The following is a 16,884-nucleotide window of genomic DNA, read 5'->3' as shown; positions in this document are numbered from 1 at the left end:
TTAGCAGGGATTGTCTGCTTATAGAGTAGTCTCTTTTCTAAAAACACTAGTATAAATATTAAATTACTTTCTTTAGAATATTGACTGTCCCACTTGTAGTGAATTGTAATACCTCTCTATTCAAGTGGACTTACAAAATATAATTAATTTCAGTAGTCAAACTTAAACAGACTAGGTTATAGCCAAGATTAATAGGTCAGTCTCTTTACAATGCTTCTCCTATCAAGCCTAAATTTACCTAGGGATAACTTCATTCACTATAAGTAGAGAACTATATGGACTTCTTTCTTGCTGGAATTTGTGCATGCTTTGTAAAGGCTCTTCCTGTACACTAAGATCTAAGTACTGTCCTTGAAGGGGATAAACTTTCCCAGAATACTGCAGGAAGAATGTTACCTAGAGCTGATTCTGCTAGTTCAACTGCCAGCAAGATGTAGGTGTCATTTACAAAGCTCAGAAAAGGTGCCTAGCAATTGCCTCAGTTATACTCCAAGTGGTTGCATGCAACTTTCATGTTGCATAAATCTGTCTTGCAGAAATCCAAAGAGCAGGCATAAAACTCGTTCTGAATAAGGGAAACTTCTCCTAACATTTCTATAGTTAATTCAAATGCAGTACTTGATGTAAGTGCTTTCTTTATTGCTTTTAAGTTAGAATTGATCACTTGTTGCAAAACTCCATAAGAGCTTTTTTGACTAACAGCTATGTCATGGGAAAATGTTGGATAGGTAGGTCTACTCTACCCTGGAGAACTACTCTTATCGTTTCATTACAGATTCGGTGCATTAGCTGAAACGTCACACCATGCACTAATAATTATGCTGTAACATATGTTTCTTGATTCAAGAGTGAATACTAAAATCTTCACTTGCCCACCTCTGTTACTAGTCTGACTTGACAGTGGGGTTATATGTTTGGTATACAGAATCGAATTGGCAATAGTCTGATTAGGGAGGGGGGATGAGTAAAATCAAAGATCCTTTTCTTTTGACTCCTGGCTGTTGGCCTAGGGTCAATTAGTAAGATAATCTCACTTTCATATCCTCCAGGCATCATTAGTCACAGCCTGTGGTGTGATTAAAGTCAAAAGCAGTTTAAATTTAATCTAAGATCAGTGAACCTTCACACTTTAAAAAAAAAAAAGTTCCTAGAAAGTTAGGCAAAGTCTAAACTTCAATGGTGATTAAGCACCTAATTCCCTTAAGCTTCTCTGAAATATCTTCCAGGATGAGACCAGATGGTAAAATTGCAAATTACTAGATTTGCATCTTGTAATGAACTTGCTCATCTTGCAGTGCAAAAACTTGGATGACTGTTCCAAAGCATTTTACTCTTGATTAAAAATTTAAATAGCTTTAATAAAGAGAAGCAGGCTGTTCACATCTTCAACTGCACTACACTCAGATGCAAAGCTAACAGTTTTCAGCATCACTGCCTTATTTCCATTTAACTATGGAAAATCTGCCCAAATAAGGCCTGCAGGTTCTGCGGAGTGGGGGGAAGACAAGTGGTAAGCTCCAAGAAGGGATTTGGAATATTACATTTGTTAATCTCATCATACACACACAATGGATTCTATGGGATTTCCTATTTAAAGTCTTTGAAATGGGGAGGGGTAGCATTGAAAACTATAAACAGGGTCTGGCTGAAGGAGAGCTCTAATACTAGATGGAAAGCTATGTGAACAGTTATGGAGAGGTTGCAATGTTCATTATTTCTATTCATCTGGCTTTCTTTTCAAACTTCCCTTTTTCCATCTAGCTGAAGACTGCAGCCCAGATGTGGACAACTTCATTGTGCCCATAGTAGTGGGAGCAGCTTTGGGAGGATTAGTTGCTCTAGTACTTATGGCTTATTTTGTAGGCCACAAGAAACGCCGTAATGCTGGGTATCAGCAGTTTTAAATACGGGAAAGCTTTTTTTATAGGGGAAAACAACTCTCCTTACATCTGAATAATTTGACAAAACCATTTATTGAAAGTGACTCTTGTTTAAGAAACAGATTTTTAATTAGTACTGTGTGAATCTGACAACTCCTCTTGAGTGACTTATTCTGGTCAGTCATACTAAAGTTTGTTTCATCTTCTGGATATGGAAACAGTGCTGCCAAAAATACCACATCAGTAATTCTATGATCTTATGTACAGTGTGATTATATATGAATGAAGTTTTGTTCCTAATTGCTGTGAATGGCATCAGTACTAAACTAGCTGTGGATGTCATCAAGTATTAACATACTATCGTACATTGCAACATCCAATACTAATAAAGGTTAGTGCCTTATATGCAGTTTGTCAAATACAGCTGTTGTGTGGCTGTCTCTAATAGAATGGTTAAAACTGACTTTTGCAACTTAAAGATGCTCTGTATATGCAGTTCTCTGGATACAGCTTTGAGTATGCAAGCTTAACTGCACTTTGGTTCATTTGCTTTGTACAGCTGGTCTACAGATCAAAAATACTGTTAAGGATATTATAGTCTTTTGAGCTACTAATTAATGGCATTCATGACTCTCTCTCCAATGTCAAAGCTGATATTCAAGAGAAGGGAAGATGGGTTGGGCAGGAACTTAACTCCACAGTCTTTGTGAATTCACATGGCCAGTCTGCATAGCTTCCAAATGCCTCAGAGAATGTACCCCTTCTGTCTTGAACAACAGACTTGCAGTGATTATGGGTTCATCTACATAATGCTGCATTTAGCTTGTGTGAACACTGCTTGTTGGCACTTTTGCTAATAAAGTTCCATCCTCTAGGGGAGAGTTTTGGTCTGTTGGCAGGAGAGCATGCCTGCTGAGAACAACATTCACGTGTGCATTTGCCATAGCAAAACTTTGTTCATGGGTCCTTAAACCATGAACAACAAATTTTGTCCAAGTGTAGACACAGCCTTAGTAGTAGAATCAATGTACAATTAGCCGTATTTCAATTTGCAAACTTGGTAGCCACACCAAGCTTTGAAAGGTTAGGTTCCAAACCATTTATTTGATCTGAGAAAACTAACCTGATCTCCCTGCCTTGCTAATGTAAACTTAATCTATTGGTGGCTACTTGGCACCTTTCAGTATTAAATCAGCTTGTGTTCATATTAATGACTTAGTACCGATGTGCTACTTAGTGTTCACGTAATCTTACCTTCCCAAAATTCAGAGTAGCAGGTGGCCAAGATGAAATTGTAAATACTATATAGCAACCTGAAAGAGTTGTGATCACTTGTAAAAATAGCTCGTACCATAAATTGTCCCCTTCACAATGCTGTACTGCACAGCAGCGGCCTCTGAATTGGAATGAACACAGAGGCTAGACTTTTACGTATTTTGGTTGGATAGTAGGGAGGAAAATGTAGTTTGTATCCATTTATTCTCTGAAAGCTGGGTTTATAAGTGGCAGTTTGTTAGCAAGTGTCTATCTGAGATAAATTTGTCTCAGTATCTCTTCTAAACCTGTGGCTTTCAGTCTGTTTGGCATGTGGGCTATATGTGCAGTCTGTGTTGTGGCCTACATCCACACAGGGCAACACTGAGGGTGTAGCTGTGCGCTGATTGGTCTGCAAATGGCCCACAGGCCATGGTTGTAAGTTAGATTCAACTTATGGGGGAGTACTTAAGTAGTAGCTGCTACCTTTTTAGAGTGCTACATCTGTCCAAGATGCATCTTCTGTTCAAACGTAAAAGTAAACAAACCCTATTCTTCAGCAGCAATCTCCCAAGCTTTTACAACTGGTTTCAAAATCATACCACCTGAATTGGGGTGAACTAGATTGCATGTCTATAAAAGTTATTTTAACTCCTGCCTCTTGGTAGTGGTCATCCAGCAAAGACCAATAGCTTGGGGGATTGGATGCTCACTTTGCTTTAAAATGAACAGCAGTGTTAAATGACGTCCTTGCAATTGGCTAGTGAGGGTAAGTTTCTCCCTAATTTACCAATAGGGAAAGTGAGCTAGGACTGTTGTATAACTTGCCAAGGGATTAGAGTTGGCATTGGAGCTAGGTCTGAATCCTATGCTCAGAAGCCCATACTGACTCTGAATTTATCATTTATAACAGAAGAATTAATGTGTACTCCAAAAACTGTGCAAAACCACTGTGGCATTACAACAAATGTTTTTATGATGCTGTTGATTTCAATGAGTTACTTAATTCTTCAAGTGATTATCTCCATGATCTTTGTACTGAATGGATGGAAAAAAAATAAAGCTATATGCGCCTGTGGTGTGTGTTCAGTATTTTCAGCTGCCCTGATATATTTTTGGTTCTCTTACAGCCATCTGTACAGTGCTGCTTTCTATATCCTTTGTGTTCTCATTTTCCATACACTTCTGAAAATGCAGTGATGTATGAAGGAATGAAATCAGTTGGGTGGGGATAAAATGTGCCATTTTGATGCTTTAATCCTGGTAAAATCTCTCTTGCATAGTGATCAACTAGTATGTTCTCTCAATTAATACTTTGTCCTGGGTTGTGGCTGCCATCAGTGAGAGAGCCAGAGGTCTGGAGAGAGCAAGAAATTGCAAGTGAATGCTAATGTGAAGATCTGAAGACACCTTCACTCAGAGTGGTATATGGGGCCAAATGTGACAGATTGCTTTGAACACTTCAAATGAACCTTCTAGCTGTAGGCAACCCAGGGATATTCATTGTCAAGGAAAACAGAGCAATGGCCTGAGAATGCAGTAATTTGACTTACGATACATTATTCACATGGCTAGAGTCAAGCAACTGGCGTTGATATACCTTAAGTCAAGTTACTGCAGGGGGAGGGGAGGTTGACAGGATAAATTCTCCCATCCACTAACTCAACTTTTTTGTTAGGGGTAGAGTACAGGGGTCAACTGCAAAACAATCTGTAGCTGATTTTGTGGGTCTTCAATCAACCAATGGTTGATTTGAAGGGTCTAGTGATTTCAGGCTGTGTACACGTTTTTTTGCAGAAGAGGATATGCAAATGGCATGCTCATTTGCATATCTTCCAATTCTTTTTGCGGAAGAGGTTTTGCTGCTAAAAAGCCCCATGTAGATGTGGCCATTTGTTGGATAAAAACCCTTTTTTCGCAAGATCCCTTATTCCTCAAAAATAGAATGACAGGTTTTAAAAAGAGGGAGGGATTAAATGTTAAAAGGGTCTGTTTGCTCCCTGCTTGTTTGGTTTCTAATGCTTCCTCTCCCTCACTTTTTTTTTCTTCTACAGCTGAAGAATGCTTTGCAGATTCTGACCTGAACTTTCTTATCCCCATCGCAGTGGGTGTGGCGCTTGGCTTCCTTATCATTCTTGTCTTTATCTCTTATGTCATTGGAAGAAGGAAAAGTCGTACTGGTTATCAATCTGTATAATCTTTCGTGCTGCCTCTGCTGCTTTTTTCCCTTAACAAAAGTTATTAGTTTATGGTTTTCTTCAACTAGATATATTAAAACAAAGGATAGTATATTTGTGCATATGATTGTGAGAACAGACATAGCTGAAGCTACTGTAAGACGTTGAGGTAAAGTAAAACAGCTCCAGGAAACACTTATGATGAGGACCAATATCTGTCCCTTGGGCAATGTTATTTGACTGAAAAGACATGATGGGAATGCCGTTTATATGCAACATTTTTAAACTCAATTCTTTTGCATAATCTCACAGTTGGCAAGTGTTACATGCAGCAACTCAGTTCACTTCTGATAATGCTCAAGTTAAACACTGCTAGATGTTTGAATGCTGTCCAGCGAAGGATTGTATATGCTGTTGGAAAGAAATGCAAAATCTTTCCTACTGTACTACTAGAAGCAAACTTACTACTGCTGCCTTTTTCTGTTTTCCATCTAACTGCTTGTTCTCTGGGGTTAACTTAAAGCTGCTTTTCCTGTTGTATCCAAAGGTGGTCCTTGTTTTTACAACACATAACCCAGAAGTTTTCTCTTAGTAACTAATGTATTTGATATCAATCTGGAAAAGATGTTTGTGTAGATGGATTGGGTGAGTCCTAGCATAAGTTGCCCAAGAACAGAAGAACCTGATCTTAGTGAACGGACAAAGTTAAGGAAGCCTGCTACTAGCTCTAGGTATTCTGTACTGATCTTGTCCAAAGAGGACCACATTAAGCATCTTTGTGTTAACCAAAAGGTGGTTCTGCTTCCTGACTTTGGGCTAATGAAAATTCTGAATTCACTAGGTCCAAGTTTTCATTCAGTCTATTTAAGGAGAGGGTAATTTTGATCTTTCAGCTTGCATTTCTATTGAAGGAACTAATTTTAAAACTTTCTTCCAAAGTAATCCTGTATACAAAATGCTGATTTTTCTAGAACCTCGTTCTTTACAACCATAGTAAAGAAGTGATCCCACCAAAGAATGGGCTGGTACATTGTATCCAATTAAACTCCCTACCTTATCATTAATGTTGTCATACAAAGGCCTTCAACATGTTCCACAGTTTGGCTGGAGCAGGATGGAAGCTAGTTATTATTGGCTAAATTATGCCACCCTGAATGGATCCATTGGGATAGGAGCATCTTCCTTCATGGACCTTTCTGATGCAGATCTGCAGAAGCTGCTGTTGTGCTCTTACACTAGGTTTTGGGACTACCTAATGGGCTGGCAACTTTTTAACCCTCTTTGCATGGCTGTTAGTAGCTGGTGGTTAGACATTGTAGGGAATGTGTTTAGCAATCTTCTGTATTACAAGGTTAAAATGTTTCTGCCCCAGCAATGGTTCAGAAAGAGCATCTCCACCTGATTTACAGATAGGCTTTGGGCCTTAACTTTACAAATTGTTTGGATCTTGGAAATGGATGCAGGTAATTGTGGAAGAACTAAGTCAAATCAGATGAGAAGTGAACTTTCATTTCTGGAATGACTGGTTTACAGAAGGAGTGCTCCTCTCTGGATGGGCCTACTGTCAAAAGAGCCCATGAAGTAAGCTCCAATCTCCCTTCTCATTTGATACCATGAAGGAGGATATAGCATGTGAGGTGCTGAATGTAAAGTAGAGTTCATACGGAATGTGGCTTTCTTTAGAAGCATAGGTGCCTGAAACAAAGTTTAGTAAAAGCATATATGGGGTTGGTCTATAGAAGGTGTTCAAATAGACTTAGATTTGAGTAATATTGGGGAGGAAAGTTCGTTCAATGCTGACTTACATTTCAAAGAAACTATTTAGGCTCTTATCACATTGTTAGTTCTATTCTGACTACAGCATCATACATGAGCTGTCACTGTTCCTTCTAAGGGACAGAATTAGAGCTCTGAATGGATTAGATCCTTTCCAGATGGGGACTTAAATTAACCCTTGTGCGTTGGAGTTTTTGTCTCCCATTTTTACTGTACTCTTGCAATGCTTTTCCTGAGGGAAAGTGCTAAATGGGCTACTTTGAACATAAAACACCCCCCTCAAAACATCACCTCCACAGTGACATGAGTAGGTTCTATTCCTGCTGTTCTGTTAATCAGATCTGAGATTCATGCATTGCATCCTTTTAATCCAGCTGGTGACATTATTAAAGTGCAGCAATTTCCTAAAAGTAAAAATTATTAATTTAATCAGAAGTCAAAATCAAGCAAGCACTTTAAAATTACTGTGCCATGAAGAGTGTTAGAAACTGGGTGTTCTGGATTTTTGGAAAAGACTGTACAAATCTGCCGATGAAAACAGAGTGTATATATATATTAAACAGAGTTGACTATGTTTTGCTCAGTGTTTAATATTCTTTGATAGAGGTGAACGCATCTTTTAAAAGCTTTGCATAAGGGGCTGGTGTGGCTTGAATTTCAATGGATTTGCAAACACAGCAGTCTCTTGCTCTTTTACCCCAAACTCCTTTCAGATAAGGACTAAACCAGGACAGATGGGTGGCATTTGTGCTGCCATTGCTTGGTTATTCACAGAATGTGGCTTTTGCAAGTTTAAGAGTAGGGGGTTAATAAAACTGAACAGGAGGAAGGGTAACTTATTTTTTATAATTGCACACTAAAGATTATAGACAGTATGCTGTTAATATGAAAAGGATTTTAGCATGTGGTGATGAAAAGAAATATCTATGTGCTCTCCATGGCTCTGGTGCCTTTCAACTTCTATGAAAGTTTAGCAGCAAGGCTCAGCACTCAGTCTTCAGAGTTCCATCTTTTTAGCTCACCAATACAACCAATAGCAATTATAAAAAGTGTTCATGTGTCATCAAAATTGCCAATAAAACTGATTACTGGATCTTTATTACCTATGGAAGCCTTGGCTATATAGCAAGGACAGCTTGATCTTCGGCTGCTGGGAGGGAAGGTTCTAATACTTTTGCCTTAAATTATTTTATCTACCCTAGATTAATCTAGGTGGTGGTGACAAAGGGCTCATTAAAGGTAAGTTACTAGAGTAATTCTACAAAGTCCTATTTAGTGAATGCCAGGCCACATTTTTACAGCTAGGTGCTAAACCTAAGTATATGGAGATACCTCAATATACAAGTCTGAATATTTTTCAGAGATGCTGAGTACCCATAAATCAAGATGTCTTGGGTGTTGAAGATGCTTATTTAGAAGTCTGTACACTTAAGTTTTTGAATACCCAAGTTCCAAAACTTTGACCAAAGTTAGTATCACATGATGATCTGTCTTTTGCTTGGAAACCTAATGTGATTACAGCAGTGGTGATTGATCATTATGATTAAATACCACCCCCTCCAAAAGACTTGTGCTGGAAAAAAAAGTTAGTGGTCAATACCCAGTTATAATGCTCAAAACTTAAGGGGCCACTAAGGCTGCTAGAGATGTCATACCTGTGAAGTTTGGATTGTGGACAGCTGGGTTTGCCATGGCCAGGAGTACCACTTGGCGACCTGCTTGCCTGCTGTGAAGGTGTGGATCTTTTGAGACCTCTAGATAGACTTATGTATAGTGCTGAGGAGGAGCTGGTGGTCGTACATGTACAAAGCAATGATGTAGGGAAGGATAGGAGAGAGATCTTGGAGGCCAAATTTTAGGCTGCTAGGAAAGATTGAAATACAGGACCTCAGTGGTTGTGTTATCTGAAATGCTTCTAGTACCCCATGCAGGGCCAAGTAGATAGGCAGAACTGAAGGCTCTCAATGTGTGGATGAGATGATGGTGTAGGGAGGAGGGGTTTAGATTATTAGGAACTGGCAAAACTTTGGGGAAGGGGCAAGCCTACACAGGAAAGATGGGCTTTACCTATAACAAAATATCAAGATTGCTGGCGCTTACCATTGAAAGAGCTGTAGAGCAGTTTTTAAAGTAACATCTGGGGAAAAGCTTCCAGGTACAGAGAAGTACATGGATCCTACAGAACATTACTAGGACATACAGAATCTCTAATAGACCCTTCCCTAAGGAAAGAAGAGAGGATGTAATATAAAATACAGGTAAGTTCAGCCGTCAATGTCTGTCATATGTCTATTTAGTTATCTGCCATTATAAGTTTTTAAAAGTGCTTATGCACATTCTATGAGGATAGTGATCCTAAACTTGGTGGAATGAGACTAATCAGTAGATAGCTCCTTCTGGCACAAGAGCCTCTTCTGCAAAACTAGTGGCTCATTAGGTATGCAAATGAGGCTTGGTGATATTCCATGCTTAGCCTCATTTGCATATTTCTGCCACAAGAACCTGAGTGTAGACATAGCCTATAGAGAACCACAGAAGTGCCACAATGGCTTAACAAAGTAAAAGAAGTAGAGATGAAAAAGGCATGGTTCAAAAAGTGGAAGTTTAAATCCTAGTGAGGAAAAATAAGAGCATAAACTGGCAAATGAAATATAACTATGATTAGAAAGGTCAAAAAATTTGATAGCCAAAAGTAGTAAAAATTAAGTACATCAGAAGCAGGAAGCCAGCTCAATAAGCACTGTGGCCACTAGGTGATCAAGCTCCTAAAGGAACACTGAAGGATGATGTCATTGCCGATAAACTAAATGAATTCTTTGTGTTTTTCACTGCTGAGGATGTGAGGGGAGATTCCTAAATCTGAGCCTTTTTTTTTTTTTGTGACACATCTGAGAAGCTATCCCAGTTTGAGGTGGTTTGGGAATAAATTGATAGTGATAAGTCATCAGGACCAGATGGTATTCACCTGAATATGAAATCACAACACTTTTAACTGTGGTTTGTAACCTATCCTTAAATCATCTTCTGTACCAAATAACCAGAGGGTAACTAATATGGTACCAATTTTTAAAAAGGGATCTAGAGGTAATTCTATCAACTATGGGCCAGTAAGTCTAACTTAGGTACCTGGCAAATTAGTTGAAACTATATTAAAGAACAGACTAACTGGACTCACAGATGAACATTATGTCAACATCATTTCTGCAAAGAGAGCATCCCTCAGAATTCTAGTAGGTTTTGTATCAAGCCTGTGGCCAAGAGGGATCCTGTGGAAAGCCTTTGACCAGGTCTATCAGTGAAGACTCTTAGGCTGCATCTAGACTGGCATGATTTTGTGCAAAATCTTGCTGCCTGTTTACACTGGCTGCGAGTATTTGTGCAAGAACACTGACTTTGTAATGTACAAAATCAGTGGTTCTTGCATAAATAGTCTGATGCTCTCGCTCAGGGATAAGCCCTCTTGCACAAGTATTCTTGTGCAAGAGGGCCAGTGTAGACAGCAATGTTAATTTATTGCGCAAGAAAGCCCGATGGCTAAAATGGTCTTTGGCACTTCCTTGCACAAGAGAGCTTCTACACTGGCATGGATGCTTTTGCGTAAAAGCAAATCTTTTGCACAAAGGCACATGCCAGTATAGACGCTCTTGCGCAAATACTTTTAACAAACTTTTCCGTTACAAGTATCTGCGCAAAATCATGCCAGTTTAGATGCAGCCTTAAAGTAAGCTGTCATGGATTGGTAACTGGTTAAAAGACAGGAAACACAAGGTAGGAATAAATGGTCAGTTTTCAGAATGGAGAGAAGTAACTAGTATCACATGGGATCCAACAGAGGTCCGGTCCTTTTAAATTATATATAAATTTTAGAATGCCTGTCTGTTTCTCTGCAAGTCCATGGCTGTGTCTACACTGGGCCACTTATTCCAGAAAATCAGCTGCTTTTCCGGAATAAGCTGCAAGCTGTCTACACTGGCCCTCGAATTTCCGGAAAAGCAACAATGCTCTACTGTACAAAATCAGCCGCTATTCCGGAAAAACTACTCTGTTCCCACTCGGGCATAAGTCCTTATTCGGGAATGCTGTTACAGAAAAGGGCCAGTGTAGACAGCCCAGTAGTCTTTTCCGGAAAAAAGCCCCGAGCACGAAAATGGCAATCGGGGCTCTTTGCCAGAAAAACGTGTCTACATTGGCCACAGACGCTTTTCCGGAAAAGGGGCTTTTCCGGAAAAGCAGCCTGCCAATGTAGATGCTCCTTTTCCAGAAAAACTGAAAATGGAATAGTATTCCATTTTAAGCATTTCCGAAAATTCATGCCAGTGTAGACACAGCCCCTTTAAGAACTCCTTAAACGATAGGATCTAGGGACTCTAAATTTAGCATGCAGTTTCCTCTTCTAACTTAAAGCAAGCTCAGGCTGTGGTTGTTCCAGGGCACACAGAAATCTTGGGAAAAGGACTGTTTTCCATAACATGCAGAAGGAGGGGCTGATGTTTGAAAGAATGTGATGTGAGAATGTCCATAGAGGCCAGTGAGCCTGCAGGGAAGAGCTAGCCTGCAGTGTTTACTGGGGCCCACCACACCACTAGGAGTGGCTGATGGGCTGGGGCTTTGTCATCTGGCTTGCCAGCACACCAAATCGCTCCCTTTCCCACCTTCTTGCCCCTTGCCTAAGGTGTCAAAGAGGGAGGGAAGAAAGACAGACAAGCCCCTGGGGGCTAGGAGGAGGTTGCAGGGGAGAAGAGGCCTGTGCCCTGAGCCCCTCCACACCCCACCCCTTCCAGCCTCCTCTTCTCCCCCATCCACATCCCCAGGTCCTGCCCTGACTCCTGCACCTTTCCACCACCATCAGCCTTCTGCTCTGAAGGATCCAGGCAAAACTCAGTAAGTCTGACAGTATATTAATAAATTATTTGAAGAAAGGTTTATAGAAGCATGAGATATTTGCTCTTATTTTCTATTCCTTTAATAATTTACCTATCATACACCTACATCTTGAATATGGCATGCCTTGCCTCAAAAAAGGTATCTTGGCATTGGGAAAAAGTGTCAAAGGGCAACTAAATGAATAGGGGTATGGAACAGTTGCTGTATGAGCAGAGATTAATAAGACACAGATTTTCCAGTTTGGATAGGAGATGACTAATGGGGAGGATATGATAAAGATCTATAAAATTCTTTGGTGTGGAAAAAGTGAATAAAAAAGTTATTTACTCATAACACAAGAATGAGAGGATCCACCAAATGAAAGTAATACATTGCAGGCTTAAAATAAACAAAAGGCAGTACTTCACACAACACACAGTCAACCGGTGGAACTCCTTGCCAGAGGATGTGAAGAGCGGCAATTTACCACGGTTCAAAAAAGAGCTAGATAAATTCATGGAGGTTAGATCTATCGATGGCTAATAGCCAGGATGGTCAAGGAATGGTGGCCCTAGCCTCTTTATCAGAAACTGGAAATAATCAAGAGATTCATCTTCTGATGCTCATGTGTTCTGTTCATTCCCTCTGGGGCACTTGGCATTGGCCACTGTTGGATGACAAGATACTGGGCTAAATCGTGCTTTGGTCTGACCCAGTACTTCTATTCTCATGACCTAAGATAATGGGCTGAGTGATCCCATTCATCACACACATTGTAGATGGTATTAGTGTTTTTTTAAAAAAATCACTCCTAAATGGGTCAGTGAAATGAAGCCACATGAGTGCAAGCACACTTTCAAGAGTATGTTGTCTTGCTGCAACGAGGGAGGCCTGCACGGTACATGTGGCTGTAGTGAAGGCTACGCTCTATTCCTATGGGTGCAGGAGGGAGTACTCGGACCACAGTGACGTGGGTGGCTATGCAGAAAAATTAATGGTTGAATAAGTTGGGATACATTTTTCACAGATCCAGATACTAGAAATAAACATGCTCCACTTGCTGGAGGGAGAAGGAGACTGTAATGAGCAAAGACGTGTTTCCTGCACAGCCTGGTAATGATGGGCGATTGCTAGTTGCCAAGTATGATCATGTTCCATGGGAGTTATGGGCCCTCAGGTGACTGGTAAGGCTGAATCTTGAACCTCAAGTTCTATTACAGTGAGGACAGATGTTTCCAGGTACAGCAGGAGGCTGTTGACTATGACTAGAAGCCAGTCTCTCCCTCCTGCACCTCTTCTCAGTATGTCGGCAGGCAAATTCAAAATGCAGGGAGCCATTGCATAGGACTTGTCTCTATTTTGAGTGATCCTGCGTGAGAGTCACCCAAGTGCCAACATCAATGTTGCACTTTTTTAAGTTATCCTTTAGCAAGTCCTTGTAACACGTCCGTTGTCCTCCCATGTTACGGTATCCTCCTTTCTGCTGAGAAAACAGGATCTGTTTTGGGAAGTGATGGTCTGGCATCTGAACAACATGACCAGTCCAGCGAAGTTCCTGACAGATGATCATTGTCTCAATACTGGTGGTCTTTGCCTCTTCTAGAACATTGATGTTAGTGTGCCTGCCTTCCCATTTGATCTTCAAGATCTTGTGCAGGCAGAGTTGATGATACCGCTCAAGGACTTTCAAGTGATGTCTGTAGGTTGTCCAGGTTTCAGACCCACACAATAGTGGTGGGAGAATGACAGCTTGATAGACAAGAAGTTTGGGGTCTGTTCGAATGTCATGATCTTCAAAAACCTTGTGTTGTAAATGAGCAAAGGCTGCACTGGCACAGCTCAGATGATGCTCGATAACCACATCGATATTGCCTTGGATCAGGGTTTCCCAATCTATGGGTCAGGACCCAAATATGGGTTGCTATTACATTTCAAAAGGGTCGCCAAGTGGTTCCCCGGGTGGCTCTGCACTCCCTCCTCCCCCCATTTTTTAATTGCCTTAGGTCACCAAGTCTTCCTGAATTGTCAAAATGGGTCCCCATCTGGAAAAGGTTGGGAACCGCTGCCCTGGATGAAAGACAACGTCCAAGGTAGAGAAAATGATCGACATTCTCCAGTGTGCCTCCATTGATTTTTAATAGATCGGGCACATGGTACCACATTTGGAGAGGGCTGATGGAGCACTTTGGTTTTCTTGAAGTTGAGGGTAGAACCAAGATGTGTAAGCATCAGCAAATAATATATAGAGTATACACAGTCTGGTAATAGCCAGCTAAAGAACGTAGACACCCAGGCTGAGTCTACACTGGGCCACTTATTCCGGACAAGCAGCCGCTTTTCCGGAATAACTTGCCAGCTGTCTACACTGGCCGCTTGCTTTTCTGGAAAAGCAATGACGATCTACTGTAAAATTGTCAGTGTTTTTCCGGAAAAACTATGCTGCTCCCGTTCGGGCAAAAGTCCTTTTCCGGAAAAACTGTTCTGGAAAAGGGCCAGTGAAGAGAGCACAGTAGTCTTTTCCGCAAAAAAGCCCCGATCGCGAAAATGATGATCGGGGCTTTTTTCCGGAAAAGCGCATCTACATTGGCCACGGCCGCTTTTCTGGAAAAAGTGCATTTCTGGAAAAGCATCCTGCCAATGTAGACGTGTTTTTTCCGGAAATACTTATAACGGAAAACTGTTCCGTTTTAAGCATTTCTGGAAAAGGGTGCCCGTGTAGACGTAGCCCCAGTCCTTGGGTTTCTGTCCAGGGAATGGAGAAGAGGGAGCACTTAACCATGTGTTGTGATGACTTTTGTAGTCAACCTAGGAACTAGCACCAATTGGCCTTTGACTTCCATGTAGCCCATAGGAGCAGTAGTGCTGGCTTGCGCAATGATTCCAGGAGCAGCACTAAGGTGTCTCAGAACAAGCCCATTCAACCTTCTTTGATAGTGGTGGGAACCTCTGTGCAGAGTGTAATGCCACAGATCTCATCATGTTGAAACAAAAGGGGAAGAGAGTCAGATCTGTAGGGCACTCAGCAATACATTGGCATATAGCATAGGAACAGAGGGTAAAACCCCCAATGCCACAGCTTTACCAGAAGGGAGAACCCCAATTTCTAAAGCATAGGGTGAGAACTAAGGAGGAAAGGCTGTTACTCTATTTAAGGTTAACAGGGTTACACAAGTGTCATTATGAACATGATCTGAAGCCAGTGGGGTTACACAGATGTAGCTGGGGGCAGAATTTAGCCTGCATTGCCTCCATTATTAATGCAGGTGTGCACAGCAGAAAGACTGCTGAATTGTCAGGGTTCAATGTGAATTTGCAGGACTGTCAGACAAAAATATTCATTTCTCTTTTGACTTACAAAATCAGTGAATGAATTTGACACCACCACCCCTGACACGTACAGTTGTTACAGTCATTGTATAGGGCAGAACTTCTCAATAGCCAGACCGACCATTTGTGATAAGCCCTACAATAATAAACCAAAGATCAGAGCCTAGCACTCTTGATGAACCCTAAAGTAACAGCAACACTGACAATCTTGTTCTCCCAAGCAACCCCATATAAACAAGCTGCACAGTTTCCATGAGGTTGATCTAAACAACGACGGGTGAAACAAATCCTTGTGAGGATTCTGAAGGTGGAATTGATGGTGCCTATTTAACCAACTGGCCATACACCAGGAGGTATAAAAGAAAACCCCCATACAATATATTAAGATTGATATCACACTGTTAATTTCACCCAGACAGATACAGGCTCCACAATTCCTCACAATTCTCTGGTTTTAAGGGACATTATCACTGTGATCTGTTGGTTTCTGAGGGGTGAAGGATTTGGAAGGTTTTGTGGTGGGGGAGTGGTACTAGTGAGCAGGACTCTGCCTGGCCATAGAGAGAGTCAGCTTGAATTCCCAGCTCTGGGCTGGGCAGAAGGACACCTTTGTATTGTTTCCCAGCACTCTCTTTCTGCCAGTGAGAGATGCTGGGGGGGAGTAGGGTGGAAAAGCTTTCAGTCTAATGGACTCCTAGGGCCTTGGGAAGAGAGGTTAAGAGTGTATTAGAGAGGAGGGGGTACATCTTTGTCCTCTCAGGTCAGTTGTGCAGGCAACAATCTTAGTGATTCATAAATTATCATTCTTCCTTATTATGACTTTGAAATGGCAACAAGTATTTTACCTGTATCAAGACATGCTTGATGCTACCCCTGCGAATGCTGCTGGGCTGAGTTGGGATGAGGTCCCCAGTGGCCCCCGCTGTCTGGGCTCAAGGGATTTTGAGATGGGCCTTTTTATTGGTTTTACACATGAAACCCAAAGAATCAAGGGAATACCCCAGACAAACGATTAGTGTCGTGTCTACCTGGGAAATGTACCTGCAGATACAATTAAAAATAAAAAGGTCAGGAATGTTCCTTTTGAGGTGACCCTATGAAAATAATATTAAAACATCCTGTAAGTATTTAAAATCAATCTTGAAATTGCTAGTGGGCCCTCTCTACCTGTAATTAAAAGGCTGGATCTTTGCTACCATTAATATTTGTTAGGCCCTTTGCATTTTTAAAATGTAGCTCTTCTGTGTATATTACATGACAGTTGGCTCTAGCTATAAATATATATTTTAAAAAGTCCAATAAAGACGTCTCAGTTATATGGGAAACAAGGTGTCTGTTTCCCTAGCACAAAAGGTGCTATATTCTGATGTCATGGATTCAAAGGGGTGCGGAAGCCCCTGATTGCCATCAACAGAGTTAAACAAAGTGCCCAATGAATACATGGGCTACATTCCGATGCTGAGTGTAAAGGTGATTCGGCCCAGGAAGCGATCGTTACTCGCATCATTCACAATTCCTTCCCCTTTCAGTCGGCATTGAATGGGGACAATATCATTCTTCTTCACATCTGTGAAGTGCATTGCCACCAGTGGGGAGGTGTAGTTGAT

At 41.1% G+C, this 16,884-nt stretch overlaps 2 protein-coding genes across 5 annotated transcripts in view; one reads left to right on the top strand and one right to left on the bottom strand.

Annotated features, from left to right (window-relative positions):
- Positions 1 to 7,661, top strand: part of LAMP2 (lysosome associated membrane protein 2) — a 22,882-nt gene extending 15,221 nt beyond the window's left edge. Inside the window, exon 9 of one of the 2 annotated variants that reach the window (XM_006115401.5) lies at positions 5,189 to 7,661. In XM_006115401.5, the coding sequence (XP_006115463.1) occupies positions 5,189 to 5,331 (143 nt within the window). In that variant the 3' untranslated portion in view covers positions 5,332 to 7,661. Of the gene's footprint in view, positions 1 to 1,761; positions 4,212 to 5,188 lie in introns of those variants that run through there. The other variant, XM_006115400.5, reaches the window with a different exon arrangement.
- The window catches only part of ATP1B4 (ATPase Na+/K+ transporting family member beta 4), a 43,846-nt gene continuing 28,096 nt past the window's right edge, over positions 1,135 to 16,884 (bottom strand). For all 3 annotated transcript variants that reach the window (XM_006115403.5, XM_006115404.5, XM_075940988.2), the window contains one exon: positions 1,135 to 16,884. In XM_006115403.5, the coding sequence (XP_006115465.3) occupies positions 16,723 to 16,884 (162 nt within the window). In that variant the 3' untranslated portion in view covers positions 1,135 to 16,722.

The sequence above is a fragment of the Pelodiscus sinensis genome, chromosome 13, assembly GCF_052426305.1.
Source record: "Pelodiscus sinensis isolate ZL-2025 chromosome 13, ASM5242630v1, whole genome shotgun sequence".
Lineage (NCBI taxonomy): Eukaryota > Metazoa > Chordata > Testudines > Trionychidae > Pelodiscus > Pelodiscus sinensis.
Note: the sequence above shows the minus strand (reverse complement) of the source record. Positions and strands in the feature narration are given on the sequence as shown.